Source organism: Dinoponera quadriceps, unplaced genomic scaffold, assembly GCF_001313825.1.
Source record: "Dinoponera quadriceps isolate SergipeBrazil2010 unplaced genomic scaffold, ASM131382v1 scaffold9, whole genome shotgun sequence".
NCBI classification, from domain to species: domain Eukaryota; kingdom Metazoa; phylum Arthropoda; class Insecta; order Hymenoptera; family Formicidae; genus Dinoponera; species Dinoponera quadriceps.
Genome location: NW_014554295.1, coordinates 495,775 through 523,041, shown reverse-complemented (window position 1 = coordinate 523,041; position 27,267 = coordinate 495,775). Strand labels below are relative to the sequence as shown.

Here is a 27,267-nt window from a genome sequence, read left to right as displayed (position 1 = left end):
GTATAAAGTGGCGCATTTATGAATCTTTGAGAGAACGTTGCAACGTCGACCGAAATTATTTCCGCATTAAACCGCGATAAAACGCGCACGAGGAGAGATCAAATATGGATATTAAATATTACTGAAACGAGCGCCTCTTGATTTCACGCGCGAGTACAGCTCCGCAAAAAATATTAAAACGCGACGGAACGAACGATGCTTTGCATCCCGACACCCGGGGGAAACCGATTATAAATATATGAGATACTCGATTAAGCTCCCTTCATTTCCGTACAGTTAATAATTAAACAGTACGCTTGATTTCAAAGCGGTTTGAACATTTCTTTCTCGATGCGGTCCGGAGCGCAGCCGGTGGCCCAAAGAGACGATTTATATTTTGGGAATTTTTTAAAATAACTCTCTCTCTCTCTCTCTCTCTCATTGGACCATCGGCTGCATTCCGAATTACATAGAGAAAGAAGAGTACAAACCGTATCGAAGTCAAGTGTGTATGAATCGTTTGCTCGAATCAGAGAACGCGACAACTTCATACGAAACACGTACAGCAAAGTGTTAAGAAAAAAAACATGATTTACTCGGCGATGTTTCTCTAGTCGTTGACGAAAATTGTGTCTTTCGGCAGTCGCAAAGAGAAAAGATGATAAGACGAAAATCCGCGGGCAATTCAATTTTCGTATCATCGAGCGGAGAGAATCGTAAAAGGCGGAAATTGACGGCCGGAATAAAGTAGATCCGCCGGATGAACGCGCGGAGAATTTAAAGCAAATTTCACGTCGCACCTTCGCGAGCATTCGCGATTCCGATGGCGCGAATATACACACGTAAAATCGGTTTCGCCGGTTTAAATTTATTCGCCGTATTCGACGGCGGCCGGGTTCTACGTAGCTTTATGCGAGATTTATTACACATTTACGAGGATTCGACTAACACGCAGCTCCACGATGGTAAGTCCCGCCGAAATAAATGCGCGGTCTCTGCGCAGCCTTTGATAGTTACTTTCGTAACATCTAATTACGCCTCGTACGTCTAATTACGCCACCGTCGCGGAGCGATGCAAATGCTCCGTCCGGTTTGTTGAATTCTCATTCCAGCTCGCCGCACACCACGTCGCACGAGATGTTACTTCGTACGGTTTACTCTCTGCCGGCTTATTTATTTATTTACCTATTTATTTGATCACGTGTACACGCGCGCCGGGCGATTCTGTGATACGACGACGGGACAAGAACGGACGAAAAGAGGGCCAGCCGCGGCGCGTCGATTGAAAATCGCGAATACGACCGCTCGTTTCTCCCGTGAAATGTGCGTTTTAGAAAAACGCGCGCGGTAACGCGAGCGGCGAGACGGACGCGGTCTTTGATAGTCGCTAGGGCGACCCTTAATTACTCCGAATTAAACGCCAGCTGTACCGCAAAGCGAGGCGAAACAGCCGGTTGTGCAGTTCCGTTCGTTACGCGACAAGTCCAAATGCAATTTTAATGCGACAGATTGCGACGACGGGGAGCGGTAGAATGCGCGAGGATTGAAAAAGCAGCCTTTTTCTAAAATTGCGCGATTTTACGAGAAACAAACAGAATTGTGGAGTTACTTCCCTCCCGCCCCTCTCTGGACGCAATTTTTTCCGTACAATTGGACGGATGTACGGGATTGCACGTGCATATATGATAGTACGACTCCATTTGTAAAAATCTACACAACGAGAAATCCTATCGTTCAGAGGTCGGGAATTTATTCGTGTAGAGCAAATTTGTTGGTAAAATAATAAACTCGAGCGACAGAGAGAGAAAGAGGGAGAGAGAGAAAGAGAGAGGGAGAGAGAGAGAAAGGGGAAGGGAAGAAGAGCGGCGGGTTACGGATGGGACAAGCGGGCCGATTTGCCGGGAATGCAAATGCTGCGACAACATCGTGTTGTCATCTTCCGTCGTTTGTTCGCGGAACGTTTGAAAAAATATTTTCGCCGAGCGCGTGTAAAGTATGTCGTAAAGGCGAGTGAGAGAGAAAGAGGGAAAAAAAAGAACAAGGAGTGAGAGGAAAACGAGCGTTCGTTTCGACAGCGAAGGTACTTTTCAGAGCGTAAAATCTCGAAAGGGAGTACGAAACTAATGTTTCAATCGTCGACACTTTTAAAGATCTGTCGTGAAACTGCAAGAAGAAAAAGAGATAGGAGGGAAGGGGAGGGGGGATAAAGAGAAAAACGGGAGGATCTAACGGCCTATTCCGCGGCTGGTATTTTCCTTTACGGTCCTTTATGTCCAACCTCCCTTCGAATCCTCCGCGACCGTTGCGAATTTCTATTTAGCCAAAGAGAAAAAAACACGGGCAGCCCGTGGGAAAGCGAGGGCGCAGCCGGTGGTCTACGTATTTATCCACGTGTCGGCAGAAATATCGATACCACGAAAGTGGGACCAACATTAATCCGCAATTTGAAAGCAGATGACGCGTGTAATATTCGGTAAATGGCACATCCAAGATTCTTCGCGCACTGCCTTGACTTTGTCCGTGTTCTTAATTAACAAAATATCACGAGATATCTTCTTATAATTATGGAATCGATAGAAGCGCAAAATTTAATCTCACGAAAACAAGACGCTAATGAAGCTTCACGTCGCAATGCAGGATACTTCGATATAAGATCTCGTTTCGCGGAAATCTTAACTCGACAAGCTCATCCCCGAGGTTCGTCGATGAATTTATCTATTTAGGAAGGATAATGACAAGTTGAGCCGTGAAAGATGTTTATCCTTTCACCCCCCAAACGACAGAATGATGAAAGATGCGCCCCATTTTCGGAGAATCGACGTACTTCCGGGAAAGAAAATTACGCTCCCCCAAAAATTGAACGTTGAAAGAACGCCTGAGGGATGACGCTGAAAGATATCGCGATGTCGATTTTCACGCCGCCCACGGGATGCGCTAAATTATCCACAAACCGAACGGGCAAATGTTACAAAAGGGACGGATGGAACGGCTGAAAATTATATAGGATAATATTTTGAGGACGATTTCAAAAAGAAACGACGCAATTTTTCTTTTCGCGATTTTTCCTCTTCCTCATTTGGATGCCTCTCGCGTGTGTTTCACGCCCGAAATTTTAACAAAAAGAGACGCGTGTCGAAGGCGGGGATAAGTTGCGCTGCAGGTTACGATAGTGATGGGGACGATGTCGCGCGGGGATTGCATGGGGATAAAGCGTCGTGTTGTAAAAAAGAAAAGCGCAAAGCCGGCGTATCATAACGCTGATCTCGGTCGTCAATTTTCACATTCACCGGCGAGATCGGATTACTAAAATTTGACGGGCTTCACAACATGGGAACGGGGAGGACGGTGAAACGCCGCAAATTTCGTGGCGAATATTTTCGGCGGAAATATCCGTCCCATCAGAAACTAACGGTGCGATGTCTCTCCGATATTTCACTTTGTTTAAATTAATAACTGTAGCGTTCACATGCGCGAGATAAAAATTTCAGTTTGAGATCATATTTGCAGAGGGAAACGCGTGAATATTTGAACAAAGATGTCACATGTGACGCAATTTATCAAGTTATACCATACTGATTTGTGTGTGCACACACACACACACACACACACACACACACACACACACACACACACACATGTATATATATACATGTATATACATATGTATATATGCATGTATGTAGGTGTGTACGTATGTGTACAGTTGTGGACAAATAGATTGTCGCATTCCCTTTCGAATTTAGAGTACCATTTCTGAGTATTCGTGCATTGTAACTGCTGATTATTCAGTAAACTGACAAAGATGCTCCAAAGCAGCAGTTATGATGCACGAATATTAAAAAATTATATTAATTACGATAATAATTAATAATTCGAAATTTCTAATATTAGTATACCTAGGGAATGCGACAACTTCCTTTCTGTCCATGACTATATGTATATATGTATATATATATATATATGTGTGTGTATGTATGCATGTGTGTGTGTGTGCGCATTAACATCATCAATATTAATTAATTCGAAATTGTGCACCAGTATGTTTAAATATTGAACAAGATAAATGTTTTGCTAATAAATAAGGAATCGACTTTTCACCCATACGTTAAAACGAAAAGTTTCCCCGAACTTTCCTCCGATAAGTCTTCACCTTGCAAAAAAGTTTTCCAGCTTCGCGGGCATAATGAAAGGGTTTAATGAAAGAGTCGGCGGAAAGAAGGAGAATATCGTCAACGCGCGGCAAATCGAAAATTAATTAAGCAGGCCCGCGTTTCGAAGAACGAGGGAGAAATTCTACTGTGATAATTAATTCGCACCTTCGTTAAAGTTCGATTAACGACATATCATCAAATATACCCTGCTTAAATTAAAATTAAAATTATCGTAAGGAAAATCTCGCTAAAATGCGAATTTAACAATTGAGATTTTCGCTAATCTCGTAGCTGTTGTGCATTTGAAATATCCGCAAACCCATCATGTACATGATTTTTCCGACGTTACATTTGTTCTTATATTGAATTACGCGCGATAAAAGATTCAAGACGATGTTCACGTAGACGCGAGAAACCATCAACCCCTAAAAGCGCCCGCAACATCTCTGAAAGCATCTCCGACCACCTCCCCGGAAGCAAGGCACAGCCATACATCCATAACCAGAAGAAGCAAACTGAACACTAGACAGTATAATGTATATTAAATGCACGGTCTCGAGACGAGACCTCCGGTGGATGCAAGAGTGCCCCTATAAGCGTGGCGGAAAAGGAGGATCTCTTTCGAGGGCGAAAGCGGACACCGAACAAGCCAATCCAGGATTCCATCGCTATTATCGGGCATCGGAAGGGACAGACTGAAGGGTTGCTGAGGGGAGATTTTGCAGTATTTCTCGCTTTATGGCTGAGGACGCTGAAGCGCGGCGACCGAACAATCCATATAGCTTCATCACACATAAATCTATCAAAATGTACGTATATATATATAATATATATATATATATATGTATATATATATCTCATCACACATCTCCATAATCATCAGCAGCAGCATCAGCATTATCATCATTATCACCATTATCATCATCATAATCATCATCATCATAATCATCATCATCATCATTATCATCAGCATTATCATCATCATCCTCATCATCGTTTTCACAATTTCAGTCGGTCGAGCACAACACAGTTTCTTTACCTTTTTTCGCACCTGTATACGGTCGCCGTATATGAGCACCACTCTGTCCTTGCTCTCGTTCGAAGTTAGTTGATAGGACAGGCTCTACGTGATTTTCGATCGAGCGTTCGCGATCGAATCGATCGATCGATCAGGGCCGGTGTGTAAAGCGACGATTGCGTTATTTGTCGCCGCATGTGCATGCGTGTGAGATTTGTTTGTTTTTTTCGTATTTTCGTATTCGAGTCGTTTTCGTCGTCGACATCGTCGTTGTTGTCCGTTCCGACAAAGGCGATGACGAAGAGGAGGTAAGGATGACGATGACGGCGACACGGCGACGGCGACAGCGGTGGCAGCGGCGCCGAAGTATCGTCGGGTCGTCGGTGGTGATGTTGGGTCGTAGTGATATTGGGTCCAATCGGCAGCGTCATGATCGTCGTCGTCGTCGTCGTCGTCGTCGGGGGTCGGAGGTGGCACGGAAATGATGAAATAGAAGAATTTGATTGATTGACTTTGTGGATTTTGCGCAACTGTGTGTGTCTTTGCTTGTGTTGTTTGTGGGTTATTTTTTTGGTAGTTTTCTTAGGACGCAAACGGTCGGCGAGTCGATACATATGTACATATTTTATATATTTTTTTTCGCTCTCTCTCTCTCTATATATATATATATTTTTTTTTTTTACTCTCATACTTTATCTCTCTATCTCTCACTTATTCGATTGGCCACTGTTCTTCCTCTCTCTTTCGTTCTCTCTGCCAGACACGTGCATAAGTACTTATATACAAGCGCACATATATGTATATCTGTTACCTTCACTTTTCTCTCTCCCTTTTCTCCCTCTTTCTCTCTCTCTCTCTCTCTCTTTCTCTCTCGGTTACTCTAGATTATATCCGCTTTACGTCGACAGACGAGTGTGTCTTGGCCCTCGTGTGTTCGCAAAGCTCCGGATCTCTCTAGCGCGTTACACGCGTGTGCGTTCGCGTTTACTTATTTATCCTTCCTTCCACTTCGAGACGCGTCTTCTCACGGTTTCTAATTTTAATAAATTCTCGCGCAACACGGCATCGCGTTTTCTCGATTCGGTTTCACACGCTCTGTTTTATTCTGTTTCTTTTCTCCCCCTCTCTCTCTCTCTCTCTCTCTCTCCCTCTTGGCTCTCGATCCAATTCGGTTTCGTTTTTTTAAGGTCAATTTGCAGTGCGCGAGGGGCCTTTTCAGAACGAGGCCTCGACGAGGTAAGTGCCGTCCATGGCGACCCCCGTCTGCCCACCCTGGGCCCCAGACTCTTGGGCTCTTGTAGCCGGGATGTATTGACTGTACGCCTGCTGAAATCCACAACCACAAGCACACACTACATTGTTGCACGCTAGGCACGCCTACGCTAATGCTTTCTACTGGCCTTCCCCTAAAGAGTTTCGTCTACCACCGCGATCTATCGATCTATATATGGATGTATGTATATATGTTTGTGTGTCTATATATGCGTCCGTGAACGCGAGCGTGGGTGGGTGAATATATGATGAGGCTGTAAAAATAAAGCTTCAACAGAGAGATCTATCATTGTTTCCTTTTTACAAAACTACGCTCCCTAATCACTACCCCGTTGCACCGTGACCCTTTCACACAATTCCTTCCTCCATTCTTTCTTTGCTATTCAGCCATGACGGGACTACTGAAAATAACACTGATACGTTGAATTACAAAATATCGCTATCGATCTTATGCGAGACACGTTAAATTTAGCTAGTATCGAATTTGTACGGAGAGAGGGTGTCACTTCTATCCGGATGAGATTGCGCGAAGATATTTATATTCGCGATGACTCCTCGACTCCCTGAGTGTTAATGTACGCAATCATTTTGCGTACCTTTGCCCGAATCAAATTCGGAAACGGTTATCACCCGAAATACACTTCCTCCCCTGTATATATCGATATCACCGTCTCCTAATTAGCAGCAGACGGTTGGAAATCTTTCATTGGAAATTTACGTGCGCCCCACGGGAGAAAAATTTCTCAACTTTGTACCGTGTTTCTCATTCTAATCGTTAAGAGGTAAATATTATTACGGAATACAGAATGTATCCGTAAGTTACACTCTCTCTCGTCCCCGTACCAACTCTTGCGTTTTCCAATTAACACGCCCACCGTGAATCATCAATCTTAGCGCGAAGCGTAAGAATCTACACGTGCGATGCTCCGGTGTTTAATCTCGCGAGTACGCGTCCAATGAAATTCGATTTCGCCGATTTTCGAAGAATATCATACCGTCGGCCGTGTCTTCACGGCGTTTCGATCCAACAACCTCGGAAAAGCCTGCAAATCGACGAAGTGACGCACACGCCAAGCGCATCATCGACGAGAACGAATTAACTCGTCGCAAACATCGACGCCGTCACATCGCGTGCTTCCCCTTCCCCCGCCCCTTCCTCCCCCTCGAACTAGTCAAATAATCCGCGTGCGAGCGCTCGAGCGAATCGCACTGTTTTCCGCCGATCAGGGAAAGCGGAAAAGCTAATAAGCGCGGACGACGCAATTTTCCGCGCAATCATTCTCCGCCGAATTGCCGAGCGCAGCAACGGCTGTGCTCACAGCCATGAAAAGACATCGCGACATCGTGTTGCGTCCCGATGCACAACTGCTCTCTCGTTACAATATTCGAAGATCGTTTATGAAAGTCTAAGAGAGAGAGAGAGAGAGAGAGAGTCAAAGAGAGAGAAAGAGAGGAAAGAGAGAAAGAGAGATCGATTAATCAACGTACACATAAATCAATATATATATATATATACATTTATACAAGGTGCTCTGGAGATAAGTGTGTGCGTGTTATATTATGAACAATACAATATATATATAAATCCTGTGTATGCACTGCCACTGACGAGAATACAAGACGTTCATTATCAGACAGAACGAAGTCGGGGATTAAAGAGAGACGATCTGTACATTATTGATTCTTACCTTACCGCAGGAGGGAACACTTTCTACGGGACGTTTCACAAGAATGTCACGACACGTTCATGATATACAGAATATACAAACACATCATGTTAGAGAGAGAGATACATGTACACGTGAATTACGTTGTGCGTCCGAACGAGATCGGCTCGAGTCGGTCCCGGCGAGTCGATCGCTCGCAAAAGGAAGAAGGGGAAGATCGTTGCGGCTTGCGAAACTGTTACGGCGTTGTGTCGAAGAGCTTCGCGTTTCGAGGGAGAAACGCTTCGTTCCTTCGTATTTCAATGATTTCCAAAGTGTGTCCGCGGTGCATGCATCGTTACGCAACGTAACGACCGAACGATGAATATTCCCGCGTGCGCGCGTAGTAACCCGACGCGTTTACACGATGGGGACCGAATCATCGCGCTGTGCACGAAAAAGCTGGCTCGAAAAATGACTGTGAGAGAGGAAAAACGACACGTACTCGGTTGTCGCGCGTGTGTTATTCAAATCCTGCCACCGTCGAGGGGGATAAAAAAAAGGGGGGGGGGGACAACACGGAGCGCTCGTGTCCTCGCGCAAATTCGAATGGCGTTGCCATTTTCGCACCACGGTCGCTTCAATGATGATCGGACGCGCTAAAAACTCGCGTCCGGTTCTCTCATATCGATCGAGAGACGAGTATGCGAGCAAGAGGGAATATGCGGCGCGACAACCTCGCAAACGTTTACAGCCGATCGGCCGTCGTCGTCATACCTGTTGGACGCCAATTAATCAATGCGGGGGAGGCGCGACGCGGACGGACAGGCAGGAAAATCGCAGGTAGCCTCGCAGGCAACGGACACCGCGAAGAATCCACGAAAGTTATTAACTGGAAAGCTGCATGCGCTTCTCGGCTTCCAGGTCGATTAATCAACCGGCCGGCTGTAATCGACGCGACCCCCGACGGAGATAAAGAGCAATACTAGTAATTAATCTTGCTCACCGCGCGGAGTAAAATTTCGGAAAGGAACTACCTAAGGCACGGCTATGATACGGCTGTGATACGGTATGTATGCACGTGTACAGTTATGAGTAGCCGATTATACAGGCTACGGCGCGAAACACGTGTGTGACTCTCGCCAGCGAAAGAGCGGTCGATCCTCACCTGCATGAGGTAGGAATAAACGGAGGACTATAAGCGTGACAGAAAAGCGTGCGTTAAATAATGAAGACCGCGGGCAAAAGTAGACGACGAAAGTACGACGGAACCCGAGAGGAATTCCTACCACTGTGACAGCGATTTAAAAGTGAAAACTTTTGGCCAAAACTCTGAACCTTGATAAAAACGACTTTTTTGTATACATGAGGTGTCCTTTCGAAGCGGAAAAGTAACTGCTTGTGATTCGATATTTACCTCACCTTTTTTTTTAGATAAATACAAAATAACTTCATTTTCTCGCGAATAGTTTCTTCTAAAGGGTGCAACATTTTTTCTTCCACGATATTCTAGAATAAAAGAATTTATATCATTTTGGAGAAGTTTTTAATTGAATTTTAGGATTATTTAATTGAATGTTTTTATTTTCTGATTCTCTCGAAACTTCATATAAAGTTCGGTAGAACGTGTTATACAGATATAAAAAAGGTCAGTTATTTTATAAAAAGCGCAAAACGAATATCGCAGATTCTGGTAGTGCAAATGTTGACAATTATTATATACAACCGTAGTTTTTTTTTTCAGAACCTTTCAGAAATTCTGAAAACATTTCCTGGACTATTGACAAAAAAATACTTTACCAAAGTTGTAAAGTTGTAAAATTACGCTTGTTTCAATCACAAATCTAGTTATTGCCTCACTTCAAAAATAAGAAAAATGCAAAAAATTGTGAAATTAATTACTTCGTGCCATTCTTTTAGAGTATATTAAATATATATAATGTCATTATGTACCACTACTAGTTATATACCGCTATTAGTTAATAAAATATGTTAATATAATATGTAGCACAATTTTGACGGTATGATATGTGACTAAAGGTTACCCTAGAGTGAGCGATATTTTTAACAACACATTTACCGATGAATGATAAAGAATAATAAATGATAACAATTTATAATTTTTATATTATAATAATATTCATATTATAATAATATTTTATATTATAATAATATTTCGATTATGCAGGAAAAAAGCGCTGGATTCAAGTAAATACTCCGATATTCCTCGGTAAATTTTTAGTTAGATTAAGTAAATTTCACCTGGATCAAATAAATATTTCACTTGATCCAAAATAAAAATATTTATCACGAGGTTTCGGGGCAATTATTAACCTGCATCTGTAGCGCTTTATTCTTCGTACAGGACATAATAAAACTGCATTTTTGCGTCAGCCCGAGGTGAGACTTCCAAAAAATGAATTTTAGCCAAGAAATTTCTATTTTCAGATCACTGTGCGCACGCGCGAGGGATCGAAACGCAACATCGAGCGATCACGCGCGAGTTCTCGGGGAGCTTGGCGAATCCGAAATGAGACACCGTCTGCGTACTTACGCTCGATTGCAAAATCCCGATACGTGAAAGCGCTCGCTGCATGAGCCGTGCGTGAGCGATGTCGAGAGTCGGGCGGAAAATCGTGCGTTTCGCGAGATCGCTCGCGCGGTGGACTCCGCGATCTCACGCGGCGCGACGACGCCGCGGCGGCCTGTATAATCGGCGCGTCACGTTCGTAATGCGCCGGGGGTATGTTCGGACGGCTGCTCGGAGTATACCTGAGAGAGAGAGAGAGAGAGAAAAAAAAAAACGGCGAGAGAGAAACAGGAATGTAGCACAATGGTGACGGCTCGCGAATGTAAACACGGCTCTTGAACGTTGATGCCAAAGGTAATAACAGTTCTGCAACTGGACATGCAATTACACGGCCAGAGATACTCGATATAACAGTATAACAGTATAGTATGTACAAGGGGAGGGGGAGGGCATGTACGGTGACAGAGCGAGTGAGGCCCGCAGCGTAATCATACATTAGGCGCTTTACACATGTATCGCACATAAATTAAGTGAATACGTAATTCGGGTACGTAGTCGGGGGGTGGCGGAGGGGGGGAAGAAATTCGGCACGCTCGAGCGGGTATTTCCGACCGAGCGGATTTAACAAGCGCTCTTCTCTCCCGTCATCCCGACGACGACAATTTCAACGTAGCTTCGGTGTAATTGGATGGTACTTAAATTAATTAATCTCGCGATAGATAACCATATATATGTGTGTGTGTGTGTGCACGTGTGCGCGCGCGGGCGTGCGTCAGTCGTGACAGCGGGATCATTTGTTAAAACAGCGGGACAACGAATACTCGCGTAAATATGTTTAGACGGTGATACATCGAAGCGATTGTGCGGATAATGAGAAAGTACGATTTTTCGTCTCGTTGAAACATTCCGGCTCGCGAATTTGCCCGCATCTGTCGGCGTTCAGTATTTTCGCGAATCGGAATCGACCGTCGCACGGAGAAGAGAATTTTGCTGCAACAGCGAAGTGTTTGTTAACATAGTGACAGCGAGAAAAATCGGGTTGGCCGAAAGATTTGTTAAGAATATTAATTGCCATCTGCTGGATACACCGGGATAGCAAAGTAATTTGATCGCACCGGCTAAATTTCACTGGTGTCGCAACGACGTTTCGCCGCAACGGCAAAATTATTTCCTCCGTGCGACAAATTTCTCCGCTGTATTAACCAACAAAATTTGCTGTTCCGGCAAAACTCATTTTATCCGCGCGACTTGTGAATCCGCGGCTCATCTCGGAGGTTTCTCTCGCGATCGAAGTCCGCGGTCCGAGTCGAGGAAGCACTCGATCGAGCGTGCTGTGTAATCTTTCGCATAATGGTTGACAATTAATAGTAACAGAGTCTGCCGAGAGGACTACGGAGACGAGGGGGGAAAAAGAGGCTGTGTGTGCTCGTTACTGGGTCGACGACGAGTAGTGGATCGACGGAGCTTTTTAGAACGTACACTTAAGATTCAATTTTGTCTTGCCTGGCTGATCTGAAGTGGGTGCTCCACTACAGGCTCCCGCTGTTCCTTCGGCTATGCATTATTCATAAAAGCAACTCGTGTTACATTATAGCGTGCATAATGCGCCGGTTAATCCGACGTGACGTCATCGCCGACGTCGGCGCGAGAGCTGCGATGACTCTTGCGCGCGCGCGAAACGGAAGCGGGAAATATTAATGCGCGACTCTGCCGCGATACGATCTATTAACTTCCGTACGTCTTCATGAGACGCGATAACGCTCGGCCGGGGGATGATCATGATTAATTGCGCGCAAATTGCGAGAGAGGCACGGCGAAAAAAGGGGAGGAAAAATCCGCGAGCGCGTTGACGTTGACGGCACTGCGCGATAAAATAGACGTCGTCGAGGACAGATCCCCCTTTTCCCTCCAGGTCGAGGGCTTTTTCCACTTCTGGAGAAGCGTTCCGTTCTCCATCTGACCCGCGGAAAGCCGTGATCGACGGGGCGATGTATTCGCGCGCGCGACGAACTTTTGCGAAAGCGGCTTAATTGAATTCCCGTGTCCGCGTGAACGAAAGAAACTCCGGCGAAGGATCGCTTCGGGCCATCTTCGAGGAACAGATCCCGCTTCCGAACTATGTGAGGAACTTTCACACCCGAATCTTCAAAAGTTCGGGCTCTTATTAAGCACGACAGCCGCGGTCCTCCACGGGCGGCACCTCGAACTTTATTTCGACGCGTCTCGCAGATTCGTCCCTTCATCCTTCCCCGAATTTTAACACAGGCCGATTGGACGCGGAGAAATAAATTATGCAGATAATAATAACACAGTCCCTGTCCATATTATTAGACGCACCTTAATTTTTTATATCTCATTGAGTTCCGAGAACCAGCTTTATATTACAGCTCATTTATCGATCGTATTGTGTTAAGGAACAATTATTCTATGAAAGGCATTTTTATGACGTCAATTCACTTGGCTGTTACCACGACCTTGTCGCAATGAACAAGTATGAATTCATGCTAATTGCATTGTTGATAGTAAAAAGGGAACAGACGTGTTTTAAGTGTGTGTCAATTGAAATTTAGTGTAACTTTTGCTTATTTGTGACGGGAAACTTCAAATTCCTTGCCTACTAACTAGAAAAATAAATTTCTGTGCGAAAAATATGAATATTGTTTACAAAAATTATGGGTAAAACGAATGCTTTGACACATCAAAACTTTGCAGAAATAAAAGCGCTGATTGATGCCGAAAATTATTCTAACCGGGTAAAAATAAAATTAGTAGCTTCTCTTCTTCTCCTAATCTGTATTATGTTGAAAAATCAAAGTGCGTCCAATAATATGGCCAGGGTCTGTATGCAGGAAGCTCAACGAAAAATTAAAATGAAGGGAAGGTCGGCATAGTCTCTCAGCGACAGTGATGCGCGACTGGTGGCTGCAATACGTCTCTCTTTGCTTTTCTTCGTTTTGACAATTTGACAAATAAAAATCGTGAGAACGATCGCGCACAATTCACTTATCTTCTTTGAAACTCACTCAGGTTAAAAAGTGTTGCAACGCTCTTTAACCGTGCCGACTACGTATGTATGATCCTTAATTACACTTTAGTGTATGCCAAGGGACGCGCGTCACACGTTTCTCTCGCGGGGAAAAAGTTTCATTTACGCAAGATTCATTATTCAGAAAATTTACAAACCTTTACGCTTGCCTAACCGCTTAAGTGTATGAAGATTACAACAACTCTGAATTCTCGTCGAGCGTTCGCAAAAGCAACGCAAGCGCACGTCCTGTGGCACTTCGATAACTGTGAAAACTTTTCTAATGGATCCCCTACACAGAGAAAAAGGTTTCTTCAGATTTAGTATTTCTATTTATTTGACTAAAATTTGTTTCATAGAAACAACATATACGAAATATTATTTGTTTGAGTAAAAATGTTATCGTCTCATTAAAAAAAAACTCTATTATTTAACAGAAAGAACACTATTATTTGAGATAATGTCTTGTAGCCAAATGAAATATAATTTGGTTACAATAAATATATAAGACGAAATAAATAATCTCTTTATAAGAAAATTATCTTTCGTTTCGAACAAATTTTTTATTTAAGATGAAGACACATTCGTTGAAAAGTATAACAATCGTACTTATTAACCGAAACATTAATTTCTTTGAACCATGCCAATGATGAAATTTGTTTGGACGCAATAAAATTTATTAAATTTGAAGAAATCTTTTTCTCAATGTGTATATATATATATCGTGTTCTCTAATATAAAAAATCATTGTTGCCTGAGTAGGAAGAGACTGACTAGAGTCTTCTATTTTTCTCACACACACATATTCTCCATTCTGAAACCGCTCGTAAGATATCACACGCGGCTTATTGATTATAGCATGAGATGCCCCTCCCCCTCTCCCCCTCAAATTGAGACAGTAATGGCACATCGAGATACTTCGCACAGATCAATCATATTACAGACATATCGTACACAACTTCCCGTGTGATTATAGATATTGCGTTTTATGTTGCAAACCGCAACCGCAAACCGATTTGCGTTGCGAAGTGTAAAGACTCGAGGCCGCTTTCGGATCTCACGCTCCTCTTTCGATTGTGTACTTGTGTGCACACCGGCCAGTGTCGCAGTCCGTCAAGTTTTCAATTCGTCGCGCACGCTTCGAGCAATTTGACAGGCGACTTCCATGAAAAATGCAGAATAACCGGGGCTTTTTGCGTCGCGGAGGACGTTTCTCAACAAGAAACGGCGACGCGCCGCGTAAAGAGAAAACGATACGTACATACCCGCTCGGTTTTATTTCGAGCCGATTTAATACTGCATAACACGGGTGACGTGCGCTTATGCTTTAGCAGTGTAAGTAACTGTGTGATCTCACCGGCCATAATCGCCCGTAATATCAAATGCAACAGAATAATCGGTCAACGAGGATTCACTCGAAACAGGATAATCGAAAGGCACGGGGAATCGAACGAGAGCTTCGCGCCTTCCAAACCCCCGGAATAAGTTAGGAAGAATCGAAAGTGTCTTCCAAGGGAAGAAAATTTGCGTAGACACTCATTGTCGCGCTGAAACTGTCGGAACATATTTAACGCGGACTTCTTCCAGGCCATTTCGACTTGGCTCCGTTGTTTAACGCTCGCGTAAGGTGCAAGTCACTAGTCGCTAGTCTTTTCAATACGAATCTGACGTTGACAGCCCGATTAAACTTCAACTTAAAATCCCATTAAACTCTATTAAACTAAATTGCCGTTATGCAATTAAATATGAAATTATATAATTATGTAAGACAAGTGATCGATGACTCAACTCGCTCGCAAGTGAACTTACGTAATTTCGTAAAATTTTGTAAAATCTCTCAACGATCAGTTTTCTTAATTAAAAAAGCCACTGAGACACATCGATCCAATTAACGTTTTAAAAATCTATATAATACCTCGAGAAATAGCGAAGAGTCGAGTAAACCCGAGTAGCGATGTTAAGAGCGTAATTTACTTTAAACCACCTGTTATATTATCCGCACGCGGAAGTGTGAGCCGCGCGATGTAGCAACACACGCAGGTCGGTGTTACGGAATCGTTAGTCGCCGGAATCGATATTTTACGTCGCACGATGGAGGGCTCGCTCGTTCTGAGCTCTAACAGACGCGATATAACGCGGCTTATTGTTACTGTTAATAGACTGTGAATGTGATTAATTATCAAGCTGATTGCTTGATTAAGCTACGGTTTCTAAGTACCCGGGACTATTGGGAGCATTACGTTAATATCTTGTAACAAGAATACCGTTCTGTCTCGCGACTAAATGCCGTTTCGCGGGAATTACTGCTACAATCTGACACCGCGTGTTCCCGGAGAATCGATACGTTCGCGCGTCATGCGCCGCGCCGGAAAATACGAGCATGAGTTATTTAAAGGAAATCCCCGTCTCAACGAACACTCGATCGATCCTTCCATTAAGCGCATCGGAGGAATCTGACGTTGGAAAATTGACATGATCTTCGCGACGTGCGCTAAACAATTTTCATTAGCGTTGCGACTGTTTCGTACGTTGACGCGCGTGTAACTCACATTTTCTTTCTCTCTACACGTGCAACAATAAAGTTGTCATTATCATTATTTTTATTATTATTACACGGGGAGGAAAGCTTGGTTGAATTAACGTGATGATAAACGAACTGAGTTTCGGCCGAAAGAAACAGAATTTCTGGCTCTTATGTAAATCAAATTCGACTCTCAGGATCAGAGGTCTCGTTACCTTCGAAGAAAACGCGTTTGATTCGTTCATCTCGATTCATCGTCATATCGATTCGACTGATCTTTCCTTCTCCGAGTATATTTCGCTTCACTTAAACGGCAAGAACCTTTAATATGACAAGCGCCGTCGAGGAAAGTAAAACAACGCGCAAATGGGTCGGCTTTAGCGGATTTGGAACGGACGTAAAAACAGCAAGTGTCGATTTCGATCGGGCGATTTTACGCGCGACAGATTTCTCCGTCGAGCCGACGTCGAGCGGGAGCAAAAAGAGACCGGGGCAGCGAGACGGGTATTAGAGAAGGAGCCAAAGTAAAACGGCTGCTTAATGAGTCCGCGCGAGTTACCCCGAGAGGCCGTCTGTCGTCTTTGCTCCGTATATTCCTCATCCTTGTCCTTTCTTTTATCCCGCTCGCTTTCTCTCTCTCTCTCTCTCTCTCCCTCCCTCCACCTTCGCTTCCTTTCCGCCTACACTGGAGATCAACAAGAATTTTCGTAACGAGCGCAGAAGCCGATCGAAGCGCTTCCGCCCTAATTGGAACGCCATCGCGCGACCAGCCCGAAAGAAAGAATGAAAGAGGATTTCGCTCGGACGATTCGCCGTTTCGGATGAATTATTCACGCGGCGCGCTCGCATGACCGGAAACTGCCTTCAGAATCTTCCGGACTTGCCGCGAACGATTAAATCGACGATGCTCGACGGAGCGGTCGTACCGCAGTTTAATTAATATTGAACGTTTAACTTGCGGTTTTGCTCTGATAATATAACGCGACGTTCAACTAGTGAATTCCTCTTGCTTCCGATTATTTCCGCTGAATTACTCGATGCGTTTCACGTGCACATGTGTGTGTATGTGTGTGTGTACTCTTTGAATATGTTATACCCGCGAGAAATCTCTTAACGGTATGTAACTTCGAGAGCTTCCTAAATTGGACTCACTATGGTAGTTGTGACACAAAATGAGTTTCTTAAGAATTTATTCGCAACTTGTGCTATGTATAAATTTAAATATGACCGAATTATTAGCGCAATTATAAGTGGATTGATTATTCGGAAGCTGAGATATTCGCAACTAGAAGATGATGACATTTCTTATATCTACAGAAGTGAAGTTGAAGTTAGTTATTCTATTTTTAACTTCTATTTTTCATTTCTTCGACACTATATTTAGGACATTAATGAAAAATTACTGTGTCATTAAGACTATATAGAGACATTATAGAACAATTATAGAACAATTTTAGAATTATTGACCATTTTATTATGAAAATATAGCCGTGTAAAGTTCATAATTTATAATAATATTCGAGACACGTGTACATATTTAAACACTTGTATTCTTCTTTCTATTACCTGTGCATCTCTATTAGATTAACTAATGCATAGAAATAGCGTTAAAAAGACAAATAAAACAATAATATTTTCGTATTTGTATGTAATATTGAGCATGAAATATATATCTACCTCAACTTCGTTTCAAGTTAACATTTATTATTTAGACGGTAAAATAAATATATAGGAATGTAATTCTGTTCAGTAAATACTAAATTTATGAGTGACCCCTTCGATATATGTGCCACTGTGATACAACTACCTTAAAGACGTTAAATGTGCCGCAACTATTTTTCTCGAAAAATAATATGTACGAAAGTAAGTTTCTACATTTGTGAAACTAATAAATAAATATAATTATATCGTTTTTACTACTTTTTATACGATATTAACCGATTAGTTCATTTCACGCGCTAACCCGACCGTTTCTTTCGAACGATTTCTTTGGGAATTTCACGTTTTGTTTTTGCGGCCCTTAAAGGCTTACGAAATACCGCTGAATTTCCGCCGAGTTTCAACGCTGTTATCTGCCCCGATTAAAATTAATTCGTCCATGATTTACTTGTACACGCGAACGCGTTTCTGATACGGCTTACATTCGTAATGCGTGTATCTGCCAACGTACGCGGTCACGTGCGGCCTGTACCAACCGATCGATCATCGTTGTGCAACGTGGATATGCCACTTACCATTCATCGTGTACAAACTGCACTCCGCGTGCAAATATGCAAGCCGCACGCGACTTGTATGCAGTCGCGATTGCGGACTGTATAAATAATCCTGCGATCGTATTAATAGCTCGAGTTTCGTTGATGCATCGACAGATAGAAAGAGAGAGAGAGAGAGAGAGAGAGAGAGAACGATAAATTCGTTCGAAATGTGGCTTGGCGACGAATAAATTACTCGGCTTTGTTTGCGCAACGCGTGCTGCGAAAGCCAAAAATCATATTCGCTCGTATCGTTTACACGCGTAACGTAACGCGCGACACCGACGGAATACGCGACAAAGGAGAGGAAGAGGATTAAATGAAAGTAACTTGACGTGATTCGCGTCGCGTGCGCGGTGTATAATAAGCGTATGTAATAATAATGCGTCTACTCTCGTGTATATAACGAATGTAAGCGGCGTATAAATGTTACACGATAATAAAACGTAAATTTCGTAACGCGTCTTGTACGTCTCGTTGACGGAGCCCTTCCTCGTTCTGCTGCTTCGTCGGACCTTGCGTGCGCTCTTCTTACGAGCGCGCGCGCGCGCGTGTGTGTGTGTGTGTGTGTGTGCATACCCCGTTAATTTTGCATACAAATCCGGCCTCTAATTATACACGCGGTGCGCGTCGCGTGACGCATTTGTGACTATAAATATGTTTCCATAATAAAGGCTTCTAGCGGGAAAAGAGCGATACCTTCGTACGGGAAACATTGTACGGGAATACACACGTCTCATTCCCCGCCGGCGTTAATACGGCTCAACTAATGACGACTGCTACTCCACTCGTTCCACGTAGCCTTATCGTGGGGGAAAATATGGTCACGCGTGAGATGCGTGTGATAAATTGACTCGACCGTTGACAGCGTCGAGGGGAGCGTGAGTTCCGAGATACGCGCGAGTAATTAACGATCGGCCGGCTCACTCGCGAAATTCCAACTTCATCGTCGCGGAATGAGCGATCCGATTAAATTTCCGCTTCTCAATAACGAACGCTTGTTATTTTTTATAATTCACCGACTCGACTGAGAGCGCAGACCTCCGATCGGGTAAATCCCTCCCGAAGGGATCGAAAAGGGTACACCTGTAATATCATTTATAATTTCGCGCGCGAACTTTCGCTCGGATTTCTTTCTCTTATCCCGACGATAAGCGCGACGATGTGAACGCCGCATAACGAGGGGGTCTATAGAAAGATGGTACGCTCGAACCTACTTTCCCATCCGCGCGAAGCGCTACACGCGCATCACGTGGCACCTAAGGTCAGGGTTGTTGTACAAACTTGAAGTCGATAATTGTGCAAGGATGACCGCACACGGCTATCTAGAACGACTTGTAAAAACTCGCGCGGGCTCGGCGCGCGCACGGCGACACCGTAGCGTTTCTCTCTCGTCAAACGTTTATTTTTGGCTCGCCGCCCGACTAACATTTTCCGCCATTTTTTCGCCCTGCTAATTGCTCGCCGTAATTAGCCCTATATCGATTCACCCGCCCCTCCTCCCTCAACCCCTCNCCCCTCCCTACCCCGCCCCCCCCCGCACCCGGTAAACAACGCTTATAAATTGTCCCGCTTTCGTTTGTCGTTCGCGCGACGCGAAAATGATATTACCATTAGCCCCATCAACGATGATCAACACAGTCTTTCATGTCATGTCGAATATTTCGAGGATTTGTGCAAATGCGCGAATCAATTCTCGCCCCTCCCCCCTCTTTTTTTTCTTTCATTTCGCATCTATAAATCAACGTTAATCGTAAACGAACGTGAAGCAACGTTTGGAATTTTATCCGGTAAAGGATTCTCTCAGCGCGCAGATCGTGATTTTTATACCTCGAATGAGAAAGACAAAATATGAAGAAAGAGATTTTTACACGCGCGGATATAAATAACGCGTCCGGCAATTTTTATTTCTGGTACACGGAGAACCGTGTGAAATATTGCGACCGTCAATGCGAAAATGTGCGCGCAACAAAACCGCCGCACATTTACGATCGGATTTTATCGTGAAACATTGTGGCTTTTTGTTGTACAAAATGACGTTCACGATTTACATTGCACTTGTACACGTTCACGTTCTATTTCTAACTATATAGTCTTCACAGTGTGAGTGCGATGTGATATATTTATATCTGAAAAAGAGTCGTGTGCGAGGAATGAAGGAGCTTGTTAAAAAATCTCAGTTTCTTTATTTCCTTGATTCTCTGTTGATTTGATTTCACCATGTCGCCCTCTTANGGGGGGGGGGGGGGGGGAGGAAATAATCGCATGATCCAAAAAATAACAGACAGCTCTGGAATGTGGCAAGTATTTCGTAGCTAACGGCAGCTAAGGGCCGACCGCAAATCTCAACAGCGTGTAAATATTCGACGACGACGACTGGCACGAAAGTCACTTATGATAAAATTACGAGATATTTCTGTTTGCTTTGTAGCTAAAAGACCTTTCTGTCGTACATAAATAATGATTAAACTTTGGAAAATGTAATTTCCATGAAATAACGAAATATTTTCCCGTTTAATCGCACGAAATCTTGGAAAACGAGATATTTCACGATTAACGCGAAACATGATAAACTACTTTGAATGCGACACACAATGTAGATCATGTTAAGGGCTTATATATTTTGCAGGAAATTACGACGCGTCTCGCGACGCCTCGTTTTTTTTTTTTATTTATTCCCGACAGTCGCATGCTGATTTGCAATCAACCCTTAATGGCCACGTAGAATCGATTGCATGACGAATGAATGACGTCGACACGGATCCCCGTATGAGAGAATAAAAAAAGGAAATAAATAAAGGCTGCGACCTTATTTCCACGCAAAGCGATCATGAATATGGGGGATCTATTTATGTCAGACTGGCGTGCGCCAAATCGTGAAACGAGTGTTGCTCGAAAACAGAAGATAACTACGTGACATTCCATCGATTGATCGATTGATTAAATTTCTTGCAGCAAGATAATAGTAAAAAAAAAATCGACATTATTCACAGAAAAAAGTGAGACAAAATCGAAGGAGAGGTTCCAGCATTTTCTTTCTTGGAGGGAATCTTAAAGAAGCACAAGAAAAGTTTGCGTAAATATTTCATAAACGATGTGTCGATAACAATAATAACAAACAAGGGAACTTGTGCTCAATGTTGACAAAAGTATCTAAATCGAGGTTGTTTTGTTTTTTTTTTGGTTTTTTTCTCTGTGTTCTCTTTCTTCGTTTCTGTCGTCTTCGACGCGTACCAGTCTTCAACGATTCGATATGAGGCGACTCGCATTTGATGATCAATGATTATCGTATATATGTACACCTCGCACTGTGCGCGAGCTCCTAACATCGTTTTATCGGTCCCCGAGTCGAAATTTTCGCTCAACATTGATCCTGCAAATTCTGTCGAACTTCAAGGACCAATGGAGAATCACGAGATACAACGCTGTACAAGCTGTTGACCCACCTTGATGCCGCAAGCGCTTATCGTCGCTTTCTCCATGTTGAGGCTCGAAAAAGTACTTTTCAATCATTATATTACATTTAATGATTTTAATTTTTTATCTACGTTTAATCTTTACTGTCAATCTCAATAAGCAATATATAATATATAAGTTATGTAACTTATTCAACTGCAAATAGAATAAATGCGGTAAATAAATAAATATTACAAATAATACAAAATACAAAATAATAATAAAGAGATGAGAATTCGTAATTTCATTTGCTCATTTATCCATTAAGTTTTATTAAATTAGTTAATATTTCCCTATGGCGAATCTGCATTTAAGTTACAAAATGAATACAATGTTTATTAAAATTGAGAAAGATTAAATGCGGATAGATTATTGGGATAGTCGAATATTAAATCATTTTTAGACAAGTCCTTCATCAGAAACCTCGACACGGACTATTGAGATGACAAAATATTGAAAAAGTTCTTAAATAGTCTTTAAATTTGAACAAAACGAACAATAATGATTGTAGCGTCAAAAGACAATAACTTGTACAGTGTTATACCTTGAAATTCTCGAATGGCCCTTCGAGTCCAACGGAATTTACAATGTTAATGCAGAATAAAATTTCAGCTCGGGTTATCGCTATCAATCGATAATTAAACGTAATAATCCGAGGGCTTTTTCATTATCGCCGTTATAGCCTACCTACTGAGGGGAAGAGTTCGCCCGTCTTAAAGCTACAGTTTAATTTTTTTTTTTCAGGGCAGAAAAGCTCGCACCTATTGATCAACCTTCCGTCACCTCGGGAACTCAATCTCGCGTGTCGAAACCTCGTTCCATTCTTCGCGACGGTTACTGTCGCCACGTTAGCGCGGGAGGAAGAAAAGAGTCACGGAATTGTTCGCGCGCGATTATTTTTCTTTTTCTCGCCGCCTCTCTATGTCGGAGAGCCAAGCTGATTATCGTATACGCGTATATCGTACGCGATCATACGCGTTTAAATACATCCGCCCGCGGTATTCGCGCGACTTCCAGCTCTGATCGCGATCACCAGCGTCACGTGGCACTCCCAGATCGAAACGCGAGATTCTGCTCTGTCTCTCGCTTAAAGTTAACGTCGCAAGATGCGAGTGCAAATCGCACGTAGCGACGGACGTGTGATTTGGCACGCATTTGCATGCGGTCAGTCTGAAAATTCGGCTTGGATTTTCTCAGCGAAATTTCCCTCTCCCTCGTTCGATCGGGACCAATTCGTACGTTCTTACGCAATACATAGACATCATCAACATCGTTACCTCTATTATGTGTACGCGACGTTGTTTATCGGAGAAATCGAGGCCGAACCTTCGGACTGACCAAATACATTTGTAAAGTGAAAATCGATTTCGGTACACGAGAATGGTACGTGCAAAAATATCTTCCAGCGAGACGTCCGTCGAAGACGTCGTCGTTCCTCGTAATTCAATTGCGAAGCTGAAATCTCCCGACATCCTCGTATATTATTTTCCCTGCGCTCTTTTCTCTTCGCGCTCCGCTCGCCGATCGTTTTCGAAACAAGGCGATCGGAGCGGAGCGGGCTCTCCTCGACGCGATCGCGCGTTTCGATGCGGGATAAAATACGTTACGTCCCGGCGTGCTCGCAAAAATAGCGGCTACGATCCCTACGAATAATAAAATACAAGCTGGATTTATCTCGGCGCGCCGATTGGCCGCTCGCTCGTGAATCGGCCGCGCCGAAACCAGGCTTGCGGCTGAACTTTCGGCGCGCGCGCCGCGTGCTTGCGTTAGACGGAGGTAGGTTCGATTTTAATGGAACGGGGATTAGATATAGATCGAGTTACAGGGACGGGGAGGAGGGAGGAGGGGGACAGTTATTAATAAGAGCGATTATCAGACGAGAACAACGGGGCGGGCGCGAGCTCGGGGCGGGACTCGGTGCGGCGGTTATGTCGAGTTAATCTAAAAATGGAAGACATGGGACACGGGGCCGCGGAGGAGAGGATCTCGCTCCGCGCGAGATGGGGTCGATAAGTGCCTCTGGAAGACGGATCGATCCTGCCGGATCCGGATCCTCTGTGGATCTAACGCAACGGACGCGCAACCCTTCGCGCTTCGCGGGGCCTCTCGCGACCGATTAAATCGCATAATGGATTCACGGATATTTCGCAACCGCGCGAATTCGAAACTGGCGAATGCGCCGGTTTTACAGACGGCCGCGAAAAGTGTTAGGGAGAAACTAGTCACTAGATAGTTTTTAACGGTTTGAATTAATTAGACAATAACTATTCGGGAATTATCTAGGAAATATTAACTGTTATTTCTTGGCCAGTTACTTGCCATAAACTATTCCCAAAAAAAAAAAAAAACATAGTTTAGTTAATACTGGACAGTTTCTATCCAGCAGAAACTTTAAAAATTCTGGCTAGTGTTTCTTGGTCATTTCCTGGCCAGAAACTAGGCAAAATAATAAACAAATGAAATGCTCAAAATCTTATTAAGAATTGGTCAGAAACTGGCTAGTTTTACTATCCAGTTATCGTTAGAGCAAAAGTCTCCCAAAGTTGTAAGTTTTTGGCCAGTAAAACTGATCAGAAACTAGCTAGCTAGAGAATTACTGGCCAGTTGCTAGCTAGAAACTGGTTTAATTTCTGCTTGGGAATTTAGTCGCGAACTGAAGCCGAAAAAAGAATGAACTACCGAGCAGCTGGAGCTTTTCGCGAATTGGTGCCTAGACATAGAGCGCGATCGAGATAATTGTTCCAACGTAATTGGAAGATCAAATCGCTACATAATTATACGCGAGAAATAATTGCGATAAATTGTTGAAATTAATAGATCGTTTTATGATGAGACTTTTAGTAGCTCGAATTGAAATTCAAAGGAAGACTTGGAAAATAAGTGGATTTAGTTGTACGGAAGGTAAGGGTTGCGCGTCGTTGATTCGCGATACGATCGAGGGAGAAAGAGCACCCTGCTCCTAAGTCCTAGATCAGTAGAAGGTGAAGGTATCCTACTGGATCGAGATCCTTCGTGGATCTACGATATAGTGTGAGGAGGAGTAGGGCTTGTGCTTCATTTCCGTGAAAGTCCGTGGTTCTTTCAACGGAAGACAACGTTTCATATCGAGAGTGACATCACGCTTTTTCGTTGACCTACAGAGTATGACCGAGAAATATAATTAGACGTAGAAGAAGAAGAAGAAGAGAAAAAGCGGAAGCAGAAGAAGAGGCATAAGTAGAAGAGGAGGAAGAATGATGAACAGAGAAATTCTGTACGATGCACAGAGGTAAACTCCCAGTGCAATAATTACATCTTGCTGAATTATTAATATTTCATTATTTACACAAATCTTTTAAACAAATTGTTAAGTACCAGAACAAAAAGATTAAACGAAACGTCAAGAAAAGCGAACAAAGTCTAAAAAGTAAAAAAAGATTAGATAATTACGAAGGAAATTCGACTAAATTTCGTGAAATTCAATATTGGAAGTGAGTGTGAAGCCTAATTGCCGAAATTGTTCTCGCCCTCACGGAACAGCCTTCACATATTTTACGAGTGTAATGAGGATTTAGGACGCACTCGTACGACCGAACCGTAGATTAACCAACAATTAGCAGCGGGCCAGAAGAAAAGGGAAGAAAAAGGGTTGAGAAAAACAGGGTTGAAACACCGTCGTTAGAATAACGTTGAAAAATGGCGGCTGTGAAAGCCGAGACGGAGGCATTTGCAAATGAGCTTTCGATGAGGTTACGTCCTCGATCTGTCGGCCAATCGGATCGTTCGTCACTTCTCATTTTCATTAATTCGGCGGGATCGAAGGTCGATTCGCGTGTCGATTTATGTCGAACTGTTACTACCGGGTGTATATTATGCGAGATGTATTCATGGTCAGTGCGAGATATCTCGTTGAAATTATCGTCCCGGCTTCACCTATTCGCGCGAAAAGCGAAAGCGCCTTCGACCGAATTCTCAGGAAAGTTGAAAAATACGCTCAATCTTTCAAAACTCGTCTACTCTATCGCGAGGAAGATTTCAATACTTTAGCGGTAAAATATTCACACACAATATACTTCTCTACTTCGCTATATACATATATATATATATACATATATATATATACATATATATATGTATATGTATATATATATATATATATATAAAACCAACAAAGAAACTTCAGTATATAAACACTCTAATTACCCTGACAGTTAAAAAACTTGTTTTTATCAATATATTAAAACAATCACTCAGAAACAGTTAAAATTTACAGCCAAGAAATTACTGGTCGGTTGCGTTAAACAATAAAATAAATATATTAAAAATTTTGTTTCGAAATATTAGATTATTTTGTAAGAGAATCAAGCAAGTTGATGTGTCCCTTTTCAAAACAATTATCATACATTGCAATAAGTTTCTGTGAATTAAAAATAGATGTAATTATATTGAAATGCGCGCGTTACGATTTTGGATCTGGATTCCGCCAAACAAAAAGCACCAATGACCCGTCTGCTACATCATCGAAACGACCTAAACGAGCGTAACTAAATTTTTAAATAATTATTATCATTATAAATCGTAACTCGATCACGATTGAGGCAGCGGATAATCGTGCGACTCTGAGATTTTCTTTAAAGCACAAAAGCGATCCCAGCGGGACTACTTTATTTGCTTGGTGCTCGGTGCTCGAAGCCATCGCTCAGAGTGATGAAACGAAAACAGGCGAGAGATAGAGAGAAAATAACGCGGAAAGTCGGACAGAGCGGTCGTTTTATTCATCCTCGCGCAATGATGCTCGAGACGATCAAGACTTAAGTATCGCGAGGCGCACCGGTTGGAAAAGAAAATACACTCGAGAAAATTAGGAAGACGCGCCACCGGGAGGAGTAAACGCGCTTTCGGTATGACAGACATTACCCGGGCTCTCCACCACGATCGTAGTAATTTTCTTGGCGGTAAACTTTGGCGGATGGCAAATTTTTCGAGGAACAGCACAGATCAAATAAGTCGAGTTGCGAAACTGTTTGTAGAGAGGGGCGAAAGACATCTTGAAAGCAAAGTAAAGAAAGAAAAGGATGACTGATGGACGAAGCAAATATTACCCAGGAAAATTATGCGGACGTATATAAAGCTGCTGTAAGTCAATCTGTACAATTTCATTTCTAAATAATATCGGTAAAATGACTCAGCACGTAATAAAGTAACGGCAGAATAACGATAAAGTAACTTATATGGAGCGACCACGAGGGAAGGGAGAGCAGAAAGTTCAGTGCGTTCGTTATTAATCTACTTGGGCTACGACATCGATTTAGAATTCGGCAAGAAGATAATAGTGACTAAATAATGCGCTTTAGACTCCGCTCTCGCTGTAGCACCTAATAATAATAGTTACCTACAGGAGGAGTTCTAAGTTCGTCGCGATTAACGCGAGAGAAGAT

The 27,267-nt window shown here is 43.0% G+C and overlaps 1 protein-coding gene across 5 annotated transcripts in view; it reads right to left on the bottom strand.

Annotated features, from left to right (window-relative positions):
• The window catches only part of LOC106743458 (potassium voltage-gated channel protein Shal), a 115,904-nt gene that overhangs the window by 17,343 nt on the left and 71,294 nt on the right, over window positions 1-27,267 (bottom strand). Inside the window, exon 5 of one of the 5 annotated variants that reach the window (XM_014617322.1) lies at window positions 12,100-12,150. The exons of 1 other annotated variant lie outside the window; for it this stretch is intronic. In XM_014617322.1, coding sequence (XP_014472808.1) covers window positions 12,100-12,150 — 51 coding nt within the window. Of the gene's footprint in view, window positions 1-5,169; window positions 6,475-12,099; window positions 12,151-27,267 lie in introns of those variants that run through there. 3 more of the 5 variants (XM_014617316.1, XM_014617336.1, XM_014617346.1) reach the window with 3 other exon arrangements.